This window comes from Penicillium subrubescens (assembly GCF_028828155.1).
Source record: "Penicillium subrubescens strain IBT 31985 chromosome Unknown utg000003l_segment0_segment0, whole genome shotgun sequence".
NCBI classification, from domain to species: Eukaryota; Fungi; Ascomycota; class Eurotiomycetes; order Eurotiales; family Aspergillaceae; genus Penicillium; species Penicillium subrubescens.
The window spans coordinates 1165261-1185678 of NW_026643153.1; the positions used below are offsets into that span (position 1 = coordinate 1165261).

Consider the following 20418-nt stretch of genomic DNA (forward strand, 5'->3'; position numbering starts at 1 on the left):
CACGAGAAAGCAGGTCAGTGGCAATCGGCCATTCAAGGAGATACAGCTAACCCGTCATATAGCCCTCACCAACGAAGTGGTTCCCTGTGGCTGCCGTCGGCAGTTCGCTCGTCAGACACATCGAATGTTCCTCTTTACCGGTCTGTCGCACACATCGACATATTATGCCATGATTGCGCTGGACGAGGATCGGGCATTCTACGGAGTTCCATCTGATCGAACCTCGCCAGGGTCGTATGAGAATGGCAGAACTACTCTCTAGTAACATTCGGACAATGTATGCCACTCTCTGCAGCATATGAGGCTTTGATGGGAATATGCAGTGCGGGATTAACTCATGCAACAAGAGCACAAATGGTAACTTCATTGTATTCGGATCAAGTATGATATATACTGATATTCTACGTGTTCCGCAGGCGTCCGAGGTTGACTCTGATTCGTATTATTCAAAAGCTATTGCACGCCGTCATACTGTCGAACACCCAGATCTCACGATCTCTGCATCTATAATCACCAAAGTTTGATGAATTATTGAGGGTGCTTGTTACTTGTCTTCTCGCACATATGCAGCGCAATTTGATTCGCGGCCGTGACCAGACAGGATTGTCATCGAACAACTGTCTAGACACGTGCGGAAACATTACGAATGAATATTGACCCCTCGCCTCACATATCCTATCCATTTACCAACCACCGACGTATGCACCACCTTGTGCTATGATCGGTTCAGACGCGACGATCGGCGAAGCGAAGGAGTCGTGTCAGCCAGACGGGCTGACCGACGAACACTGCGTCCCGCGCCAGACATTGTTGATCTGCGGCGCGATGACACTGGCTGCGCCGGTAGACGGGCTGAACCGGCCCGCCGAGGATTGTCGATGGCATCCGTCTCTTCCGCCACTGGAGATCCACGTGTTCTCGCGTTTTCAACTGCCGTGTCGGGATTTGTCATGATCGTCCTCGGTGAGCGGAGCAGGGCATCCAGAGCTTCGTCACTCCGGCTGCGACGTATAAGCAATTGAACTAACTGGGAAGGCTAATCGAGACTTACCAAGCACAGCAGGACATGTTAGATGCCACCTCACGCTTCTGTAGCCACTCCTCCACACAGCCTAGATGAGCTAATCCCCGGCACTGTTTGCAGCGCAGGATTACGCTCTCATCCGCCTGGTCTTCCTCGTCAGCCAGACAAAATGGACAATGTATATGAGACACCTCTTCGCTACGAGTGAGACTGTGCAGTTCCAGATTTTGCATCCCCGCCCCGATATTGAATGCGGACAGAGTGGCTGGTTCAGCCGGCGAGATACACCACCGGACACTGTCGGTGCGTAGCATCAATGCCGTGACGTATCGAACTGTCCTTTCCAATGGCTCGAGAGGAATGGAGTCATGGACCAGTGGTATTTGTCTCTCCTCGTTCTGACGTGTAACCCTGCGGGGAATCTCCGACTCTGAGGGACTCGCAAATACTACAGAAGCAGCCTCAGAGATGGGACCGGCTCGTTCCCGGTTGCGAGCCGCAGCCTCATACCACTGCTGGCCAACTTGGTCTGCCTGTCGCTGTCGGTGCCATCTCGCACAGAGAAAGTTTTTTGCCATATCACATAAAATAGGTCGTAAAGTCGACAAGTCGAGTGGTCGTGCCGCGAGATTTGCCAGTTGCTGTTGGCCGGTCTTGATGTCTTGGATTTTGATGGAGTTCTTGCACGTGCACCCGTCTTGGTGATCCCGCAGCAGATTCGAGCTTCCGCGTGTGCCCTGATACCCATCTCGTAAATAATGAAACGGTCCGACTCTTGGTAAGATGCCATGGCTTGGTGATATGCTGGGAATGAGAAACGATCAAAATGATTGAGATGATTGAGATGCCAACCAAGGGGCGAAGCTACTCTTTTATACAGTACCGTAACTCTGGCTTCGTCTGAAATAATACGAAGCCATTTCATCGGCAACATCTCACATATGTAGCTGCCTACCGCGGTGAAGGAATGTGTCTTTTCTGTAGCTGAGGTCTCCTTGTTTTGGTGGTCATGAACTGAGTGAAGGCTACTGCCTCTCTAAGCAGCCCTGTGGTATTCCGAGCAGTCATGCATCCGCAACAAGTCACCAGTCATGCTTCTAGATTTCCTTAGGAAGCTCCTAGGGTCTTCAAAGTTCCCTGGAGCTCACAAGTATGATCCCCGCGACAGACGCACTGTCTCCAGGATCTTTTGATGCGTTTCTAGGAGCCATTTAGTGAGAATGGCACGACTGAGAAGTCGTGACCAACATATAAAGGTTAATTCCCTCACCAGACTGGCAATACTACAAATTCATCCAATCCACAAGCATCCAGTATTAGTGCCTCTCGCGCATTCCGTTTGCTCTAATCGGTTAACGGCCTCCACTTCCACGACCTACGATTTCCGTTCTACTCTGTCCTTTCAAGAACCAAACAATGGGCCAATACTGGCTAGTGGTTTGCCCATCCAAACGCGAGTACACAACACAACCATTTGGGGGAAAGTTGTCAGAACTGCTTTTTTCCTCGTGGGCCAACATACTGTGTGAACTGATTGAAGACGAGTGGGCTGGCACTCCGCTCATCTGTATTGGGGATTACCTAAGACCAGACGACCTCCCTGCCACGATTCAACAAGACAACCTCCACTTAATCTATAGCGAGGGCGATACAATATCCAAGCCTCTTCGCTACGATATCGTTGAAGAGAAGTTCAAACTTTGCTTTTACGAGGAAGAAGAGGAGGGAGCAGCGACTATCTCGGCCGTGGAAGCATCTGTCAATCCCAAAAATCGAATCCTGAGGAACTTGACTGCCAAGCAATATGTCTGGGAGGACAAATTGCCATCTGGAATCACCATTGGCGATATAGTTGTGATGAGAATTTGTTGGTCGTCTGAAAGTTCAACCGGCATTGAGGGAGGAAAATATCTGGCCAAGGGAGACTGGGCTGGCCATGAGTTCGACATTGTTGACGCCGACATGCTGGAAAATACAAATGGAGAATGGGAAGATGTCCCCGGGGACACCCGCGACGAGGTTCAGGATCTGTGGTCGAGCCATTTCGGAGAGAACTGGGAAACCGAATGGAGTGCATGATACGTCATGAGCAAGAAGCTATGAAATCACTCGATGTAAAGTATACCGGAGATGTAATTCTAGACTATCAAAGAAAGCATGAATGAGAATACCTTTGGAGACGCCCTTGCGCTTTTGATGTCTTTCTATCAATCGTCAAAGAAGCCCAAAGAAGCCCAATCCTCCTCATGCTCCAAGCACGTTTTCACCCTTTCTAGTTGCTCTGTTCTTCTCAAGATACAGCTTTAGAGCTTGATGATGATTTGTCTCAACCTTGTCTTGTTGCAAGAGCCGTGAAAGAGGGGTCAAGGAAATGTTATCCAACGAATTGACGTAGGCTCCGTTCTCCACCAGAATTCTAGCGGTAACATACGAGCCATACTGGGCGGCCCAGGAAAGGGGCGTTCTTTTGCCTCCATCGCGATGATTTATTGGTGTGCGAATCACTAATTGTTGGTATCACCAGCTAGGTACTGTATACACAGTTAAGTGGACAATTTATGCTCCTAAGCAAAAGTTGATTGATTCGTGTATGATAGATGTGTGTCAGCGCATGGAGTGGTTATTTACCACTAGCATGCGATTGGTTGCCCAGGAACCCACATTTCTTTGTGTTTGGTATGGTAAATTGGTTAAATTCGCAATCTCGGTGTTATAACCACCGAGTATCACCACATTCCGGGGGTATTTCAACCTGCCCTTGACCGCACGTTTTCTATTCAATCAATCAATCATTTTTCATCTTAGATTGGTTCCGCTTGATCTCATTCGTCAAATATGCATACTAGTCCATACACTTTTAGCTTGTGCTGATAATGTGTGTTCTCAAGTCAGGTCAGGTGCCAAGATACCCCTTAATTCCATGCGCCGACACTGGGCAGTCACAACACCGGAGCCGCAGCTCCGCGCAAGAATGCGTAGACCAAGCAAGGCATATTATCTCTCGGCTGAGAGAAGATACATCCCGACACTAATAGTTGAAGAAAAAGCACTTTTCAATCACCCATAGCTGTGTAATGAATGAGAGACCTTTTGAATGGGCCTATTGGGTTAGATACGCCTCTGAACTTGAGATCCGAATGAGCCTCTTCGAGGAAATCCATGATCTCTTCGCTGACTTGGTTGTCTCTCATGCGTTTCAAGCGTTGGAATTCTCCATCGATAGAAGTAGTATAGGTAGCCATTAGAGGCCGAATGTAATGATTAGTAGACAGCGAAATCCAAGAGCTGAAGTGAAGGTATTGATTAAGATAGGTCTTGAGATGAGCACTTAGCCATTCCCAGCCTAACGTTCGAAACTCCTGCAGAATCAGATATTTGAGGCTTCTTTAAAAATTTCTGGTTGGAAGGACAATTCGTGTACTCCGAAAACAAAGTATTGCAGGTAGCCTGTGAAGTCTGAGGGCGAAAACAATCCGTATACTACAAGTCCACCAATGGTTAATCGTTCTTGAATTTATTTAAACTCAAATTTCCCGCTCCTGTACTCCGGTGTCGCCGAATAAACGATACCCATCACCTCGATCTGGTTAAAAAACAGGGGATATTGGACTATGAATGCGTTCTAAAGCTGAGCAGGATTCTCCACTAGTTGAGAGATTTTCAACTTTTTGCGACTCTCAGCCTTTACTAGATCTGACTCATCTGAGAAAGGCCGTTTAACCGGCAGCGAGAGTTCTCGATCATGATGATCGGGCCCCCTATGCCGGGGTGTGGTGTTCAAAGCGTCCAGAGCTGCGTGTGGAGCCTGATCCGAGGCCGATAGACGTAAGTCCTTGTCGGGGGATGGTACAACTTCACCACCCTTCTCCTCATTCATGATACGACGATTCGGCGATGCAGGATGCTTTGGCAGAGGCGGAAAGCCGTAGATGGCTTGTAGCCGATTTAAAGAGATTATTGGGAAATACCGTTTTGAGCACTGCAGATTTTCAAAAACAGCTGTCTTTGTTTTCTGGCTGACAAACTGTTGAGGGCATCCGCACGAAGCACGGTCCGCAGCACTGTCCACTGAGTCCGCCCGTGTTAGCAATTGATAGTAATCAAAGTTTATGAGGGAAGGAAAACCATATACTTAAATCGCCGTGAATCAGGTCTGCTCTCACACCACTACATTTCTCTTCATGGAGGACCACGTGATACGGTGGGTCATGAATAGAGCGTTTGCGGATTGATTCCGTCTCGTTGTCTTCCCACGTAACCTTCAAGGCTCCAGCCAAGAACGACCTGGACACGGTGATTGTATGCGGCACGTGCCGAAGCAATCTTCGAATTCTCCGCAGAATCACCACTTCCGCGGATTTGGAAGCAGCGGACCGTCCCAGCAGGGGAACCAGGCAAAATTTCAACAACTCTTCGACAATGTGGTCGCAGAAGAAGACGTTATCGCGGAAGTTGACGTGATTGCAGAAAAAGGATTGCGCGTCCGATCTTCTTGACAGAACTTCGCGACAAAAGCCTAGTCCGTGCGAACCGACAAAGTCCAGCTACTGGTGAGCAACCTTCAAGACCCTGGAGTGAGAGTTATAGAGCGCCTGGATTGCACTGCGTTGAGCACGCATATACTGTACCTCGATCTGTCTGCTGTCTAGAAGGATCGCTATGTAAGCCAGAAACGCTCTGTGTATGGTTTGTGCGTAGCTGGTCTCTGGGACTGGACACACCTCTGTATTGTTGAAACACCCGATTTGTTCTTCCTTTGGCGTCTGGATTAGCGAACAGGAGCGCAACAAAGTCCACAGAGATTCCGGAAGCTTGACCGGCTGTCTCTCTAAGATTTCTCGAATGCTTGCGATGCTCTGTTTTTCCGTGAGCTGCGCGCCACGCAATACCCCGTTAAAGGAAACTTACCTCGGCACTGGAGGCTTTATTGTAGAAAAATTTGTTATCGCTAGCCTCGCCTAGAAGATGCTTCTAGATGAGAAGCTTGGTCGATAATTGCAGAAAATGGGTAGCCGATTCAACATTGAGTGCCTCCGGGGAATTGCGTAGGAGACTAACATAGATGGGAAGAAAAGCGGTGCGATGTTTCCGTATTGCGGCTTCCTAGATTCGTCGCACTATGTTGGCTTCCTTATCTCGATCGACTAGAATCTGTCGGTCGCGATTCACCTTTCCCTGCAAGAAGTTGTAAGCAAATCGATACTGCTTGAGTCCGGACCTAGAGCACGGCAGACGTATTCCCTTGAGGTAGACCCGGCTGTGGAAATCGGGATCGAGGATCAGATCTCTAACCTCGGTTTCAAGAACATCTGAGGGATGCGAAAACCCTCGAATGTCGAGCGTGACTGTTAGCTAAGTACGAAATTCTGCGAGCGATACAGCGTTTTTTCGCGATTCTTTTGGAGCTCGGATCTCGACCGTTATATCTCTCTCTACGCGAGAACGGAGCCGAAATATGTCGCCTCGTGGATCAGAGCTCTCGGGGCTGGGCTGATTGGAAGGCTTAATATCGCAGAAGAGACGAGATTCCAAGAGGCCAAAACGCTAGTAGCGCCTGCTAGCAGATAATTCCACCTCGAATCCACTGCGCACTATCACCAGAGCTGCTAGCTTCAGACCCTCTCTATGACAGCCAGCGGAGTTAGAATTATGTTGCTTCGATGAGCTACCGAGTTCAAGTGCGTTGAGACCTAGTTCAGCGCAGGAGTTGGAGATTGTCACGCAACCGCTGTGCTTGTTATACTTGATGAATCCCAAAGCACGACCTTGTCGATGTCGATCTGAGAGATCAGGGACGATGATCGCAACACAATCGCCTCTATCTTCATAAAATGGCTGAAAGTCGAGACGGCCTAAGTTGGAACGTGCCAAAATGGCATCTCTCCTATGTTTAGTTAGCTTTAGTCTCTGGCTACGTGTTTAGCAGTGGCGACATAGAACTGACCAATTCTGATAGAGCTCCCTGAACGCGGCCCGGGTATCCCAGTCTGGGACATATGACGAAGAGACGCCAAAGAAAACTGTTTTCCCGCAGCCACTCTGGTTTTGATGATGAGCTGGCTCAACTTGGAGAGTTTTGTTTGGATCCAGCTCTCCAACGACATTGTTGGGGGGATTGTTTGGCTGCATCGAGCCTATAGTAGTAGGATTCCCACAGTGTGACTGCTTTATTACAACCATGGGAAACTGAGGTGGAATGCGAGACCAAAATTGATTGATGGGAGAGAATAGTGGGATTTGACGGGAATTTATAGGCGAGCGGCCGCCATTAAGGCTATGATGCCAGCCAGTGCGGTACTTTCATCACTTCCGAAATAAGTCGATTTCCCAGTCCGTTTCAACATCCTGGTGATCACCGGCCAGAAAAGGGTTTTTGTATAGACCATGACATCCAAGTACGTACATCACAGACTGTGCAGCCAAAGGAAACGTTTAGTACTTTTCAGTCTTCGCACAGCATGTCTCATCTGAAATTACTCATCAGTGACCTTTTTAGTCTATTAGCCAGTCGCAAGTCGTCCTGACTTCAATATGACAATTCATGTTGTGAGAGACGATGCATAACCAATTGATAACTTATCGTTTTGTATGATCCGTAAGCAGCCCAGATTTTGTTTATGTTTATGAATAAATGTTGAGTTCATGGTGAACAGGAGTCAGACTTTGATGGTTCCTTTGGAAAGTGGTTTCTCGTAGAGTGGGATGACTTGTATGGTCCTGGGCTCCGGCGGAGGTTGGAACACTTCAGACCCCTCCCCTTCTTTCTAGTGCAAATATGAGGCGTATCGAGTATGCAGCGACCGTTCACGGGAGCGAACTTTTTGGACATGGCGACTGTTGACGCATCCCAACGGTTAAATGTCGACGTTCAACGGTGAGCCCTACTTGCTCACTTCGTGTTCGAAATAGTTTTCTCAGATGTACGATCCATGGTACGCCAAACTGTCTGCAAAGTCAAATCCGCAGTGAAAGAAATTCGGGTCTGGTTTCCCAATAGTATAGCATCGCCCAGATTGTCAATTCGGTAGAGCGAACAGAAATTTTGATTTCAGGGCTTAACAGCACCAAAGAACTGCTGTAGTATCATTCCGTTATCCGCTATTCAGTAGGATTATTCCAAACTCTGTATGATGCATCGGCTTATGCGGGACCCCCGATTTGATCCAGAGCCTTCAATGGCAGAGAGCATTGATTCTCCATTAAATTGTATTCGGCATATTTCTAACAGTAATGTAGTGAGCATAGGCCATGGCAATCGGACTCAGAGCTATGGCACTTATATTTCTTCAAGCTACTTCGTACTTCTTGGATGTGTACTTGAGTTTCCAAGTGCAACGAGTACGCCGGTCTTGGAAATTAAAGTACCAAATACAGCCACAACCTCGTGATTTTATATTAATTTCTCTCAAGATATGCGTGGACCTGTCTGTGATGATATGACGGCAATAACAACTGCCCGGGTCTGACTTGATAGCAGAGCTCAACGACCCCGAGTTGGGCCATACCATGATTTGTTGCCGCTTCTCATTCAAACTCTTTCTCTAAAAATTGTCGTACCTCGTGGGAGAAGTCGTTCTCTACAAGGTGAAGAATTCCTTTAAGGGGTTCTGGCAATGTGATGGAAGGGTGCGACGAATGACTGAGCCCATTCTCTACTCGGCAGGACCGGAGATTTGCCTGTCGCCGTGGAACGACAGACCGTCCAGATGGCCTTGGAAGCGCGACCCGCAGGTATTTCCTAAGACGCCGGAGACTTTGAGTGTGAGAAGAACCACTCGTACGTTGAACAAAACCGATAGCTGCTCGAGTCATCCGCAGAAGCGATTGTCGATCTTGGGCGAGATGATGGACCGCCGCGTGGCGAATAGCCGAGATCGAATCTCGCCAGCCTTGGATATCGCTGACAGCTGGACCTGAAGGATTCGCTGTTGATGCGCGTCGGTGTCGATTGAGAAATTGAAACAGCTTGTGTAGTTCCAAAGCCTCCGGACATGTCCACCTATTTTGTACCGATTCCGGGAGGAAATACCGCTCGACATACCAAAATGCATGATATTCGAGATGCCGCTGGATTGACTGCAGAATTATATGCTGCGCCTGAAACGGAACCCAGCCCTCTGGTGTCCCGACGAGAGAATATAATGCGTAGAGTACATCTGGTCAACAGTCAGTCAAAGGCGTTGGCATCATCCGAATTTGTGTTCTCACCGGACACGGGTTTTTCTTGCAGGGAACGGACGAAACATCTGAGCGTTCTATACGAAGTGTATTAGAGAGCGTCTAGGTTGAAGAAGCTATGTTCATACTCACCTTGTGGTTTCCGGTCGTGAACGCACGCGGGCGAGCGGAGATGTCTGATGGCCAGTCATGTCCTGGCCAGGCCGCGACATCCTCTTGACGCATTTTCCACCAGACAATTCTCGTTTTCGGAGTCGCCGCGATATCTTCGGCATTGGGCTGTTCCAGCGTTCCGTAGTGTAAGGGACGAAGACCTAGTCTGGTAGACTGTTTGAAAATTTGATCTTTTAGCAAGCCAGTCAGTCAGCCAAGATGCACTGAGAAAAGTAGCATATACTGATAACAGTCATGAAAAGGAGAGGACGCCAAACCCACAATTGGACCGCAAGTACCTGTATAGTCGTCTATGCCGGCCACGTAACCGGGAGGATCTTCCTCTTGCCAGACATTTTTCAAACGCAACCGATGTTGCTCAATGCTCGGTTGAACGCGCTTTTCAACGACCGTTGAAGGTGATTCACCGTAAACATCTTGAAAATGAGATGCAACCGCCAAGAGATGGTTCCAAGGATGGCCCAGTCGAGATTCATGCACGCCACGGTTCGAAGTGGGGCGCCTGGCGGGATTGGCCGCAAACTCTAGATCGCATACTTTAACAGATGTTGAATCACCTCAACTGGCGGCAAAAATGAAATATTTTCTGCGGAATTACAGCATAGTCCATCATCTCTCCCATAACTCTGCATACCTGGCAGCTACGAGCGGCCGAAGGCGAAAAGGCATAAAAGGTTTTCGTAGGTACAGTACAATCCATAGGCTATAAAAATTGGACATTCACTAGGGATGGCTCAACGTTGATATTTGCAAGCCTCCCTCACCAACAGAGCCCCACTTTCAACTCAAACCTCCACCTCCAACCATTCAGGGAATAAATAAATATAGCAATACTCGAGTGAGTGGCCACTGATAAATTTCCTGCCGGCACGTTTTCAAGTGGCAGATAGGACCTTTCCCTCGATCTATTTCAGAAAATTCTCTTTTTTTGACAGGCCCTCATCCTCGACCACGTTAGAGTTCCTTCGTTGACAATAGCGCAGTATGACAGGAAAGCCGCTAAATATCGCTGCAGCAAGACTTTCAGGGATTACAAAAAATAGTATAACAGTTTGGTGGGAGAGACCTATTCCTCAGACTCTGCGGGCTCCTCGAAACCTACGCGCTCATCTCGGACGAAGCTAGGATCCACGCCCACAGAACATAGGCGCGCATCGTCCCTAGCTGCAAAGCCTGAGAGCAGACACAATCGGAGGGTTCGGTTTGAGCCCATTGAAAAAAGCCGGTCGCCGGAACCGACTCGATTCAGTTAGAATGATCAGGCTCGGTCTAAAAGCAGTCAGGCCTTTTTGCACTATACGTTGCAACACCACGTTCTCGTCGAGTCTAATTCCTGACAGAAATAGCAGACCGATCAGACGGGATCAGAAGGACAGGAGCTGGCCGACTAGACGAATGAAGTGAGTATTGAAGTCTCTTTCATAATTTTAGGGGCAACAAGCCAGGATGATCATGTAACTAACGCAAGATAGATCGGTGTCAAGAAAGCGCGAGCGTCGTCGGCAAACCGGTGATAAACAGTTCCACCTCCGCCACACCAAATAAGCCCAAGGGGATATCGAACGTCCCATAAAAAAGAAAAGAGGTGTTAGAAGGAACCGGGGCCAGTAGATCACATCTAAAAAAGGGCATACTAAGACACAATATGAAAGGTTATTTTTGAAATTGCTCTCTATAACGATATTTCAATCAGCGCTCCCAGTTCATCAATCACCAATCAAGCTAGTACTAGTCGTTATGGAAATTCTTCGCCTCGTCTTAGGCTAAGGTGCGATCGGCGGCCGTCCTCCCAGAGCCAAGTTGCACGGCCGGCGGGTATCGGCTCCCGAGTTTTGTTATACGCTTAACATAGTCATTATTACATTCTTTGGTCATGAAATCTGTACTGAAAACTCTATCGAATTTGAATTATGTTTTAAATTAGCAGTCAGGACGCTCGAGATCGCCCCACACGACGTCCCTAGTAAATATTCAAAAGAATTCAAATAGCAAGCATATGCTGGAATCATCTAGTCAATGCGACCTGGTTCCTCATCTGCATCCACAAGAGATCCGATCAAGGGCAACCACGTAGCGATTGCCGCCTCCTTGTGATGGGCTTTCAGGTTATTGTGACGCGAGAAGCCGCGCCGACAGTCCGGAACCAGCATGCATGCGGCTTTTCAGCCAAATGGCCGGATAAATAACGCTGAAGGCCTATGAAATATCGAAGGCAACTTCTACACGCCGCAACGCTGCATTTGAATTCTCGCCGCCGGAAGTGCCATGGTATGTTTGCTGTTGCGACTGTGGCTCAGGTGTCACGGGTGGAAAGACAAAAGACCTGGTTTATTAGACTGTTCGCAGGTTTGATCTTTGACCGGCCGTACAGTCAGCCAAGACGTGCGGAAGAGAGTGTATAAACTGACAATAATTTTCGAGACAGAAACGTCCCATCCACATATCTCCATAGAACGACCCAGGAAAAACTCTGATTGCAAAATTTTCTCAAAATTTATTTGCACTTTTCAACGTTTGTTTCAACGACTGTTGAAGGTGATTCACCGTAAACATCTTGAATATGAGATACAACCGCCAAGATTGATTCCAAGGGTGGCCCCGTCTAGATTCATGCACGCCACGGTTCGAAGTGGGGCGCTTGGCGAGATTAGCTGCAAACTCTAGATCGCATACTTCAACGGATGTTGAATCACCTCAACGGCAAGAATGAAGTGTTTCCTACAGGTTTACAGTGCAGTCCACCACTTCTCCCATATATTTTGCATACCTGGCTGCTACGAGCATCCGTAGGCGACAATACATAAAAGGACGCTCCACAACCGGTCTAGAAAATTCAGGACTTCCATCCTCATCCTCCGAGACAGTCACGGTCATCTTCTCTAATTGCAGACTTGACTTATCATCAGTCTTGGCTTTCGCTGGCATGAGCCCATTGAAGGAAGAAATGCGCTCTCTCGCAGGGCAGGCTCTGCATTATCAAGTGAACTCCGCAGTGACAACTGCGATACCAAGAGACTCCGCAGGGGGGCGCTGCGTCACGAATTGAACTCCGCAGGAATCGAAGCGAATCCAAGCCGAAGATGCGAGCGCGCTTGAGCATTAGTACGACCAGCTTGGTCAGCTACTCCATGGCGTACCCTCGCGTTTAGTATACAACTTTGATGAATGCGGCTTCCAACCTGGTCAAGGGCGATCGAGAAATGTTATCGGCTCTGGCTTAGCTTGCCCTGATCTAGCTGAAACTGATCGAGGCGAAACTATTACAGCAGTTGAATGTATCGCTGCTGACGGCTGGCTAATGGATCCGCTCTTTATCTTTAAGAGTAGCGGATCTAACTTCAAGGAAGCCTGGTACGATGGTAGCGAAGCCCTTCCACCTAATACCGGCACTGCAATGTCACCGAACGGCTGGATTTCTGATGAACTAGCCCTGTGCTGGCTAGGGTATTTTATCAATGCGACTGCTGGTGATCGCTTACTACCGGGCGAGAAGCGGTACCTTATCTTCGACGGGAACGGCGCGCATCTAACTCTCCAATTTCTAGAGAAATGCGAGAAGTATGCGATCGTACCATTCGCATTTCTACCGCATTCTACACACCTCTGTCAACCGCTCGACGGGAAGCCCTTTTTGAATTATAAACAGCAATTTCGGCTCGAGAATAATGAGCTATCATTTTGGGGTGGCCGACCGTACGGGAAGGCTGAATTTCTACGGATTATCCAGCCGATTCGTGAGCGAACATTCCACCCGCGAATTATTCGCGATTCCTTCAAAGATAGTGGTATCTGGCCAGTTAACGGTTGTGATATCGTAGATAGTCTTGTACAAGGCTCACTTTACGGTATTCCTGATCTATATGCACCGGAGCTTCGATCGGCCGATCGTACACCATCTCCAGCACTATATACGCTATCTTCTAGTATAGAAAATAGCCCTCCAGACACTATCGAAGCGCTCGAGAGGAATCAGGCGAAGATTCTAAGAGATATCGCCTCTGATTCAGCGAAAGCTCAGCGAAATCTCACTAGGATCTTCCAACACCAGCGAGAGAAGCTTGAAGAGCTTGCTATGACGCAGGACTCGATTCGGCGCATTCGAGCCGCGCAAGCCCCCCAACGTCGTGTATACACTAAGCGGCAGGTTAAAACGCTAAGCCAGGATGGTATCCTACGCCCTCGTGATGCGAATCGGTCAATTAAAGAGCGGAAGGAGAAGGAAAACGCTGCAGAGAAGCGGAGGATTGATAAGGCAGCGGAGAAGGCGTACGGCTTCAAGCCTTCACAACTATCGGATGAGACTATTCAGAGGGCAAAGGATAGTGCGAAGGAAGCGAAGGATAACGGAGAGCTCTTTTTTTATGGGTTAATTGCGTGTTTTTAGCTAGTTTTGGTTGATTAATCGCATGGTTTATTCAAAAATCTATGAAGGTCGAGTGGCTATGAAGGGAGCGTATGGGTGGGTCGCAGCGTAGCGAAGGGCACGGATAAGGCCTTAAGCGGTATTGAAGACTGCTGAAACCTCAACATATAGTAAACCGAAGTTACTCCTACTTTATTGTCTTAAACCCTTCCTCCATAATTAAGCAAGACCTCCGCCAACGGCCGTTGACCCTTTTGCATAGCTATATGTAGTGGGGTGTTTCCAAAACTGGTGCACATGTTCACATCAGCTCCATGGCTGAGAAGAAGTTCAGCTATGATTGGGGTCTTTGCGAAATGTAAAACATCTCCAAAATCCTCATCGAACTCCCACCTGAGAGGAAGGAGAATTTCCGGGTGGTGGATGGTTGCGCCATGCGAAAGCAATAACCGCACCCCTTCTTCATTTTCATGGTTAACACACCATGGAAGAGCCGAACTCAAGAACAAATAACATTGCGTTTGTAAAGATTCGAAAGCAAAAGCCGGTAGAATCTTTTGTTTGTCCTCAGTAGAGCAAAAAAATCCCTCTCTTTTATCAATTTCTCGCTAATTATCAAGACGACTTCGTTTGGTAGGCTCGATAGAGACATGTCGATAGACTCAAAAGGTGTCGGCAACGGAGTTATAATCGAGTGGGAGGGAGCTACTAGAAAAATGTGTCGCTACAGTAAATCGTACTATGCCACAAATTTTATATTTCAACCTGTCATCTTTCGGCCGAGGAAGTGACATTTCGGCGCCTAGCTTGCTTGTGCCTGACACCAGTGACGACATGTATTTTTTATATATGGATTAGCTGATTGGCGCCCACGGGCCTGAAGATCACCAGTTCGTGGGGCCTGGCCCACACTAGGTCGGTCGCGCGACGCTAAAGCGGCGACTCACCCTAAACTCACCCGGGAGGCAACCACCCAGCTATTGACCGATAATCTTTTCCCTTCTTGCTATTCAAAATATCATATCCCCATGACTATCTGTTGACTTTGGCGTGGCTGACAAAGCGCGCTATCAGAAAAAGCACGTTGGTTACTCCGCTCTTAGCCACTAGTTCAGAAAGGCGAATCGCAATCAAGTATCGGACGACCACGTCGCATCCCTTATAAGTTTCCTGCCATCGGATGTCAGCAACTAGGTCTACCGTAAGTCTACTCGCCTGTTAGGCGCAAGTTTTGAACGGATAAACAAAATTACGTGACTGCTTACTACTCCGCTCGTACACCTCGCCCCTGGTTGAAGTTTGCGTTTATATAGGTACTCCCTACATCGCAACAATTAGCCTTCGCGACAGGCACTAGAAGCCTAGAGACAGTGACATTCTCAATTTCATAATCCCACGTACTGAACGCGGTCCAAGGTGGACTTGCTATAAATTGGGAGCGATAGCTCTAGGCCACTCTCCTCGAATATTTAATCTATAGTCTAGTTTTCTAATGTCTGGATGGGAGGATGGGAATTAGACTTGCTTTCGTACTCCGAAAGATATCCGAGAGTTTGATTCGCCCGATTAACGATAACTTACCGTCCAATAGCCTGGATACCAACGCCCGGCTGGCGAGGAATATCTTGCACCTGACAGATTTCCGCCCATAGTACCATATTACCATAGCGCTAGCTATGGACACTTTTCTACTTATCGCTTTTTAGAATGATTCCACCCGGAGATAATCATAATTAAGTGGCACGAACCGCACAGCTTGGCTGCTTGCACAGTACCTATTGACTGACCGTGCGCTTTAAGACACTGATCAATCAAAAACCTCGGAGAATCATAAAGCGTCCAAACGCTATATTTGAGGAGGTTAGGACTGATAAGCTAATTTTGCGGGGTTAGCGGATCCGTTGGCTATTTGGTAGAGACCGGTCGTAAAGGGTTGGACGGTCTAGAACCTACATAGGGATGCCCGAGTGCCGTGGTTAGGCGACTCCAGAGGAATGTTAGAGCAATTTCGGCGCTCTCGGCCAATAGATCTCGTAGTGCCAAGGCGTATTAAAGACTTGTTTCCAGACATTTAGAAGGCCTCTTGTAGCCTTTATAGCTGTATGCTAATGCGGTTTCAAGCTACTGTGAAACCATCCGCAAACCCGACGCTTTCGCTTCCGAGTTTCTGCCGGTCTCAATATCACATATGCGATAGATTGTCAGGCAAGGCCGGATCTGTATAAACGCCGCCGCCTCTTAATGCTCGAAACCTATCAGCTTTCTCAGTTCTAACCGCTCAACTAATACAGCTAAGCTTTAATGTCCTCTTACAATGTCATTTACCTTGTCTTCGTAAATTACCATTTCTACAGATTGTCGCGACTATAGCCTGGTCCTTATTACTATGACTACATTACTAGGTTTTGAACGCGCCCTGTAAGCCATAACTATAAGCTACAGCACCAACGTTAATATTCGCCACCCCTCTTTCAATTTAACTAGTTAAAAACTAGGACTTGCATATAAGCCGTCAAACTGTCTCCTTCTCTAAAGGGCTTTAGACCGTTTTGGACAAAATCAATCCTCGAAAAGATCAATTCTGGGAATTGGCGGCTTTTAAAATGCTACTTGGCTATAGCCAACTGTTGCTTTCAAAAAATGATTTGACTACGATAATACGCGAGTGGTGTATGGATATTCCGCTCCTAAAATGCATTGGATCTGACATTTACACGTTCTTAGACTCTAACCAGAGTGAATTATGTTTTCAAATCAACTACAATGATATGGCTCGCTATATCGAAACCGTTCTGTTGTCCGACGATAAGCATATATCAGAACTCAAATCGGGTTTTGCCTCGGAACATTATATACAGTATGCGTCCGCCAGTCTATTCACGAAGCTCGTGGGGGAGAATGGAGACAATCAAGATCTGGAATGTATTGTCGTCACCGCACGTCTCATCATTAGTGGTCTATTTCCTCCACTGGAACTGTGCTACTCTATCTTGAAAATATTCATTTTATATAGCGGAGCTGAACTTACAGATCACATTTTATCTACTACCGGGGAGGCCGCGATAGGTTTCGGGGAGAACCTAGCGAGGCTTAGCATTATGTGCGAGCAAGGTTCTAACCGTTCACAAGGTGCACTATGATGGGAGGGGATTCCATACGCTTCGCTTAAAAATTTCAATTTGTCGATGAGAGACAACTCAGATTATATAGGGTCGTCTCTGATCTGGAAGTTTTCGCCGTTCAGAATTGTCAAAGCTTTGACAGGGTGCGTGATAACGTTCAAGGCACCCCCGGTTTGGACTGACATTATGATACCGCTGTATACACCGACTTTTGTTCTTCATAATTGATACTTCCCACTCAAATCAATCAATATTTCCAGCTCACCAATATTTGGCTATCTACGCATTCATATTCCACCCCAATCGCCATCGTGGAAACCCTATTGATCAAACTTGTTATTCCGATCAGGATTTGGTAAGTAGAAGGCGGGGGAACATTCAGGGTCCCAACAGCGCTTCGGAACTACCAGTATTTAAATACCTCACTTCAGTAACTGTTGGTATCACCAGCTAGGTACTGTGTACACAGTTAAGTGGACAGTGTTATGCCGTAAAGCAAAAAGTCAATTGATTCAAAATGTAGATAGATGTGTGTTCCAAGTCCTCGTCCAATGCCCCCGAATCCATGCGGCGGGAGCCGCAGCTTAGCAAGATTACGTACAACATGTCTTTGCTTATTCTGACGGGAGGATACATCCCGACAGGAATCATGGCTGGACGATCTATATCCCTATATTTTGTTCAAAACTATAACGTATTCCACAAGCGAGTGGGCCACACAAGCGGGTGGGCCACTCACCCCCATTCCAAAACTTCAAATTCGATTATATCAACCAACACCCATTAATTCAACTAGATAATACGATTTTTACATGAAGTAATCCTATGGCCAATTTGGCCACATCCACTGCAGGTAGGCGGAGCCCTCCTGGCCGGTCGAACCGGCTGATTAGGCAGATCGACCGCTTCATGCGATACTACCTCATCAGCTTCTACTGGCTGAATTGGCTGCTGAGCTAGCTGTAGGCCCTCTTCGATTGTTAGGCCCCCTTTGTGTGCAATCCGCTTAGTCGATCGAGTGCGCTTTTGAAGTTTCTTTTCATTCGCTGCGCGTAGATCGTCGTTCTCCTTGGCTAGTAGCGCAGTGTTATGCAGTGCTATCCAGTGGCCCTTGATGATCTGATCAAGCATGACTTTTGACGGTGTAGGCGGGCTATGCGATCGCTGTTTTAGAAGCTCTTTAAGCATAGAAGCTTGCTTTTCTAGCTGAATCGCTGTTTTGGGCGTTTTTGGTGTGAATTGGCTAGATCTGCTGCTTGGTCGACTTGATGGTGGTGGAGGCGTTCGAAGCGATATATTAAGCTTAGAAAGCACCCGACTAGCATCAACTGGCACAATACCAGTAGCTGCGAAGCTGCTTTGAATAATATTCGGCTGAAAAGCTTCTATCCTCGCGCGTGGGTAATCAGCGAGGAAATCAAGCTTGTCGATATGATTATAGCCTGTTCGGGCTAAATCGCTCACGAAGCGACCGTACGCACGCTTAAGCACTGCAAAGCACCCAACATCAAGCGGTTGAAGTAAGTGAGACGAATGTGAAGGCATACAAAGTGGTATGATATCATTTTCGGCACAGATTCGATCGAATTGAGGTGTAAGATGGCTACCGTGCCCGTCAAGAATCAACAGCCGAAATCGCCCTCGTACACGCGAAGTAGTGTATGGAATAAAGATCTTTTGGAGCCAGCGAAGGCCGATTTCATCGGTAGTCCAGCCATTATCCGACACTTCGATTCGCCAATCCCTCGGGAGATTCGACGATTCAAACCAACCAGCGATATAGACCTGGCCTTTGAAGATAATACAGGGCGGCAGTGAATAGCCGTCAGCGCATATCGTTTCAATTGCAGTAACCCATTCGCGATTACCAGGCTGTAGAATCGATCGCCGACCGTAGTATTCTGCTCGTGTCACCACCCTCTGCGATGATATAAGGCCCATCGCAAAGCCTGTCTCATCAAAGTTGTAGATATCCTCCGGTTGAATCCCATTCTCCTCAATTGCACGTTGCACCATCAAAAACCACTCTTTTATAGCCTTTGGATCCTCGTTAAGAGCGCGCTGATAATCATATCGCTTAGAAAAGCGTGTTCGAAGCTCATCGCGTCGTTTAACGAAATTTGATACCCAATTAACGCCAACGGTTAATAGGGGGGTAGTTCCACGCGCTGCAAGGAGAATATTGGCCATTTCTCGTACAGTAGTGTGCCTAGGCGCTGCTCCACGCGAATCCATAGAGAGTATCCATTCAGTAAGCGAATCCTCTTCTAATTGAGTCAATTTATGCGAATTTGCGCGTGTATCGACGCGTGAGATAATACCGTTCGTCCGGCGTGATAGCGTTTGACGGGGGATATCATATAGCTTCGCTGCTGCGCGAATAGATTTGATGCGGCCATTTTTGATATCGTCAAGGGCTAATAGGATCCTGCCCTCCTGATTGGCCGATTTCTGCGAAGATTCAGTACGAATTGGTGGCATGGTAGGCTGTTGAATTAGGTAGGGTTGTATGGAGACGCGATTTTGGGGAAGGTGGCCCGCCCGCTTGTGTGGCCCACTCGCTTGTGGAATACGTTATCATATCATATACTGAGTCACATCATATGACAAGCCCTTTGATACTTCCACCCAGAAATGTGAAACTCCCCAGCATAGGGGGGACCTGGTCCTTCGACGTCATACCTGTGTTCATGGATCGAACAATTGGTGGAATGGTACTACTATGCATCAAGTAGTGATATGTAAGGAAGTTTGTCAAGACGCGTGTCGTACTGATTTTAAAGCTACGAAGAGCGTGTAAAACTAGGGATTATCAAGGGGAATAGAGGAGAGGGAGTAGACTCGTTGAGAGGTAGATGTTGTGGTGAGATTTGTTGGAGAGACGTATGACTTATATGCTAGCGGTATATCGTCAAGCTGTACAGATAGTCTCCCGATACAGTGCAAAAACTATAAACCCGATCCAAACACCAAGAGCAATAAGGAATATCAATCCAGTCATTTGTGAGCAAGTGTCACAAGTAGTCTGGGGAAATATCTAGAAGTGTCGGGACACATAAGCCACGCACGATTTGCCAATCCTAGCAATTCAGGTAGTTTAACTTGGGGTGGAAATGGGTGATCGCCGTTTTGTGGCCGTGCGAGTAGGGGTGAGATGGGGTGAGTGCGCAATAGACAGGGTAGGGTGAGAAATGGGTGAGAACAGGTGAGACTCACCCTCTGTCGCGCGACCACTGTTAATTTTGCTGTCAAATCTTGGACTCTAGACAAATAGTCCAACTGATGTTGTACAGTATTAGATCACAGAACTGTACCACTACTTGTCAATGTGATTGTTGGATCTATATATCCTTCAGACTTAGCGAGCGCTTCTCGATTTTTGCTACGACCGCCTGTGTCTTCGAGATATTATGCGGCCACTTGACCTCAAGTCCCTTAAGCGCACACCAACGAAGGGGTCAGCGGTACTGTCCGTTGAGTTGCGAATTGTGCCTCGCTAGGCAGACGATCGGTCGAATGTGGTGTACTGATTATACAGCGGATTGACATGTGATCTT

General features: G+C 47.6%; 3 protein-coding genes across 3 annotated transcripts; all 3 read right to left on the reverse strand.

Annotated features, from left to right (window-relative positions):
- Nucleotides 1-4646: 4646 nt before the first annotated feature.
- N7473_004464 (uncharacterized protein) lies at nt 4647-4901 on the reverse strand (the record flags this gene model as incomplete). The annotated part of the gene is made up of 1 exon (XM_057150404.1): nt 4647-4901. The coding sequence occupies one exon, from the start codon at nt 4899-4901 to the stop codon at nt 4647-4649; it is 255 nt and encodes an 84-aa protein (XP_057010514.1).
- Nucleotides 4902-6568: 1667 nt separating this feature from the next.
- N7473_004465 (uncharacterized protein) lies at nt 6569-7153 on the reverse strand (the record flags this gene model as incomplete). Its single annotated transcript, XM_057150405.1, has 2 exons — nt 6569-6908; nt 6969-7153. The coding sequence occupies 2 exons, from the start codon at nt 7151-7153 to the stop codon at nt 6569-6571; spliced, it is 525 nt and encodes a 174-aa protein (XP_057010515.1).
- Nucleotides 7154-8099: 946 nt separating this feature from the next.
- N7473_004466 (uncharacterized protein) lies at nt 8100-9780 on the reverse strand. The gene is made up of 2 exons (XM_057150406.1): nt 9335-9780; nt 8100-9279 (listed from the first exon to the last, which is right to left on the reverse strand). Exons 1-2 carry the CDS (start codon nt 9425-9427, stop codon nt 9229-9231), a joined length of 144 nt encoding a protein of 47 aa, XP_057010516.1. The 5' UTR covers nt 9428-9780; the 3' UTR covers nt 8100-9228.
- Between the last annotated feature and the right edge of the window lie 10638 nt (nt 9781-20418).

What these genes read in the sequence shown, in the direction of transcription:
- N7473_004466 (XM_057150406.1), bottom strand. Translation starts at nt 9,427, where the DNA reads ATGCGTCAAGAGGATGTCGCGGCCTGGCCAGGACATGACTGGCCATCA. An exon ending in TCACGACCGGAAACCACAAG is followed by an intron (nt 9,280 to 9,334) that starts GTGAGTATGAAC and finishes CACTTCGTATAG; the next exon opens with AACGCTCAGATGTTTCGTCC.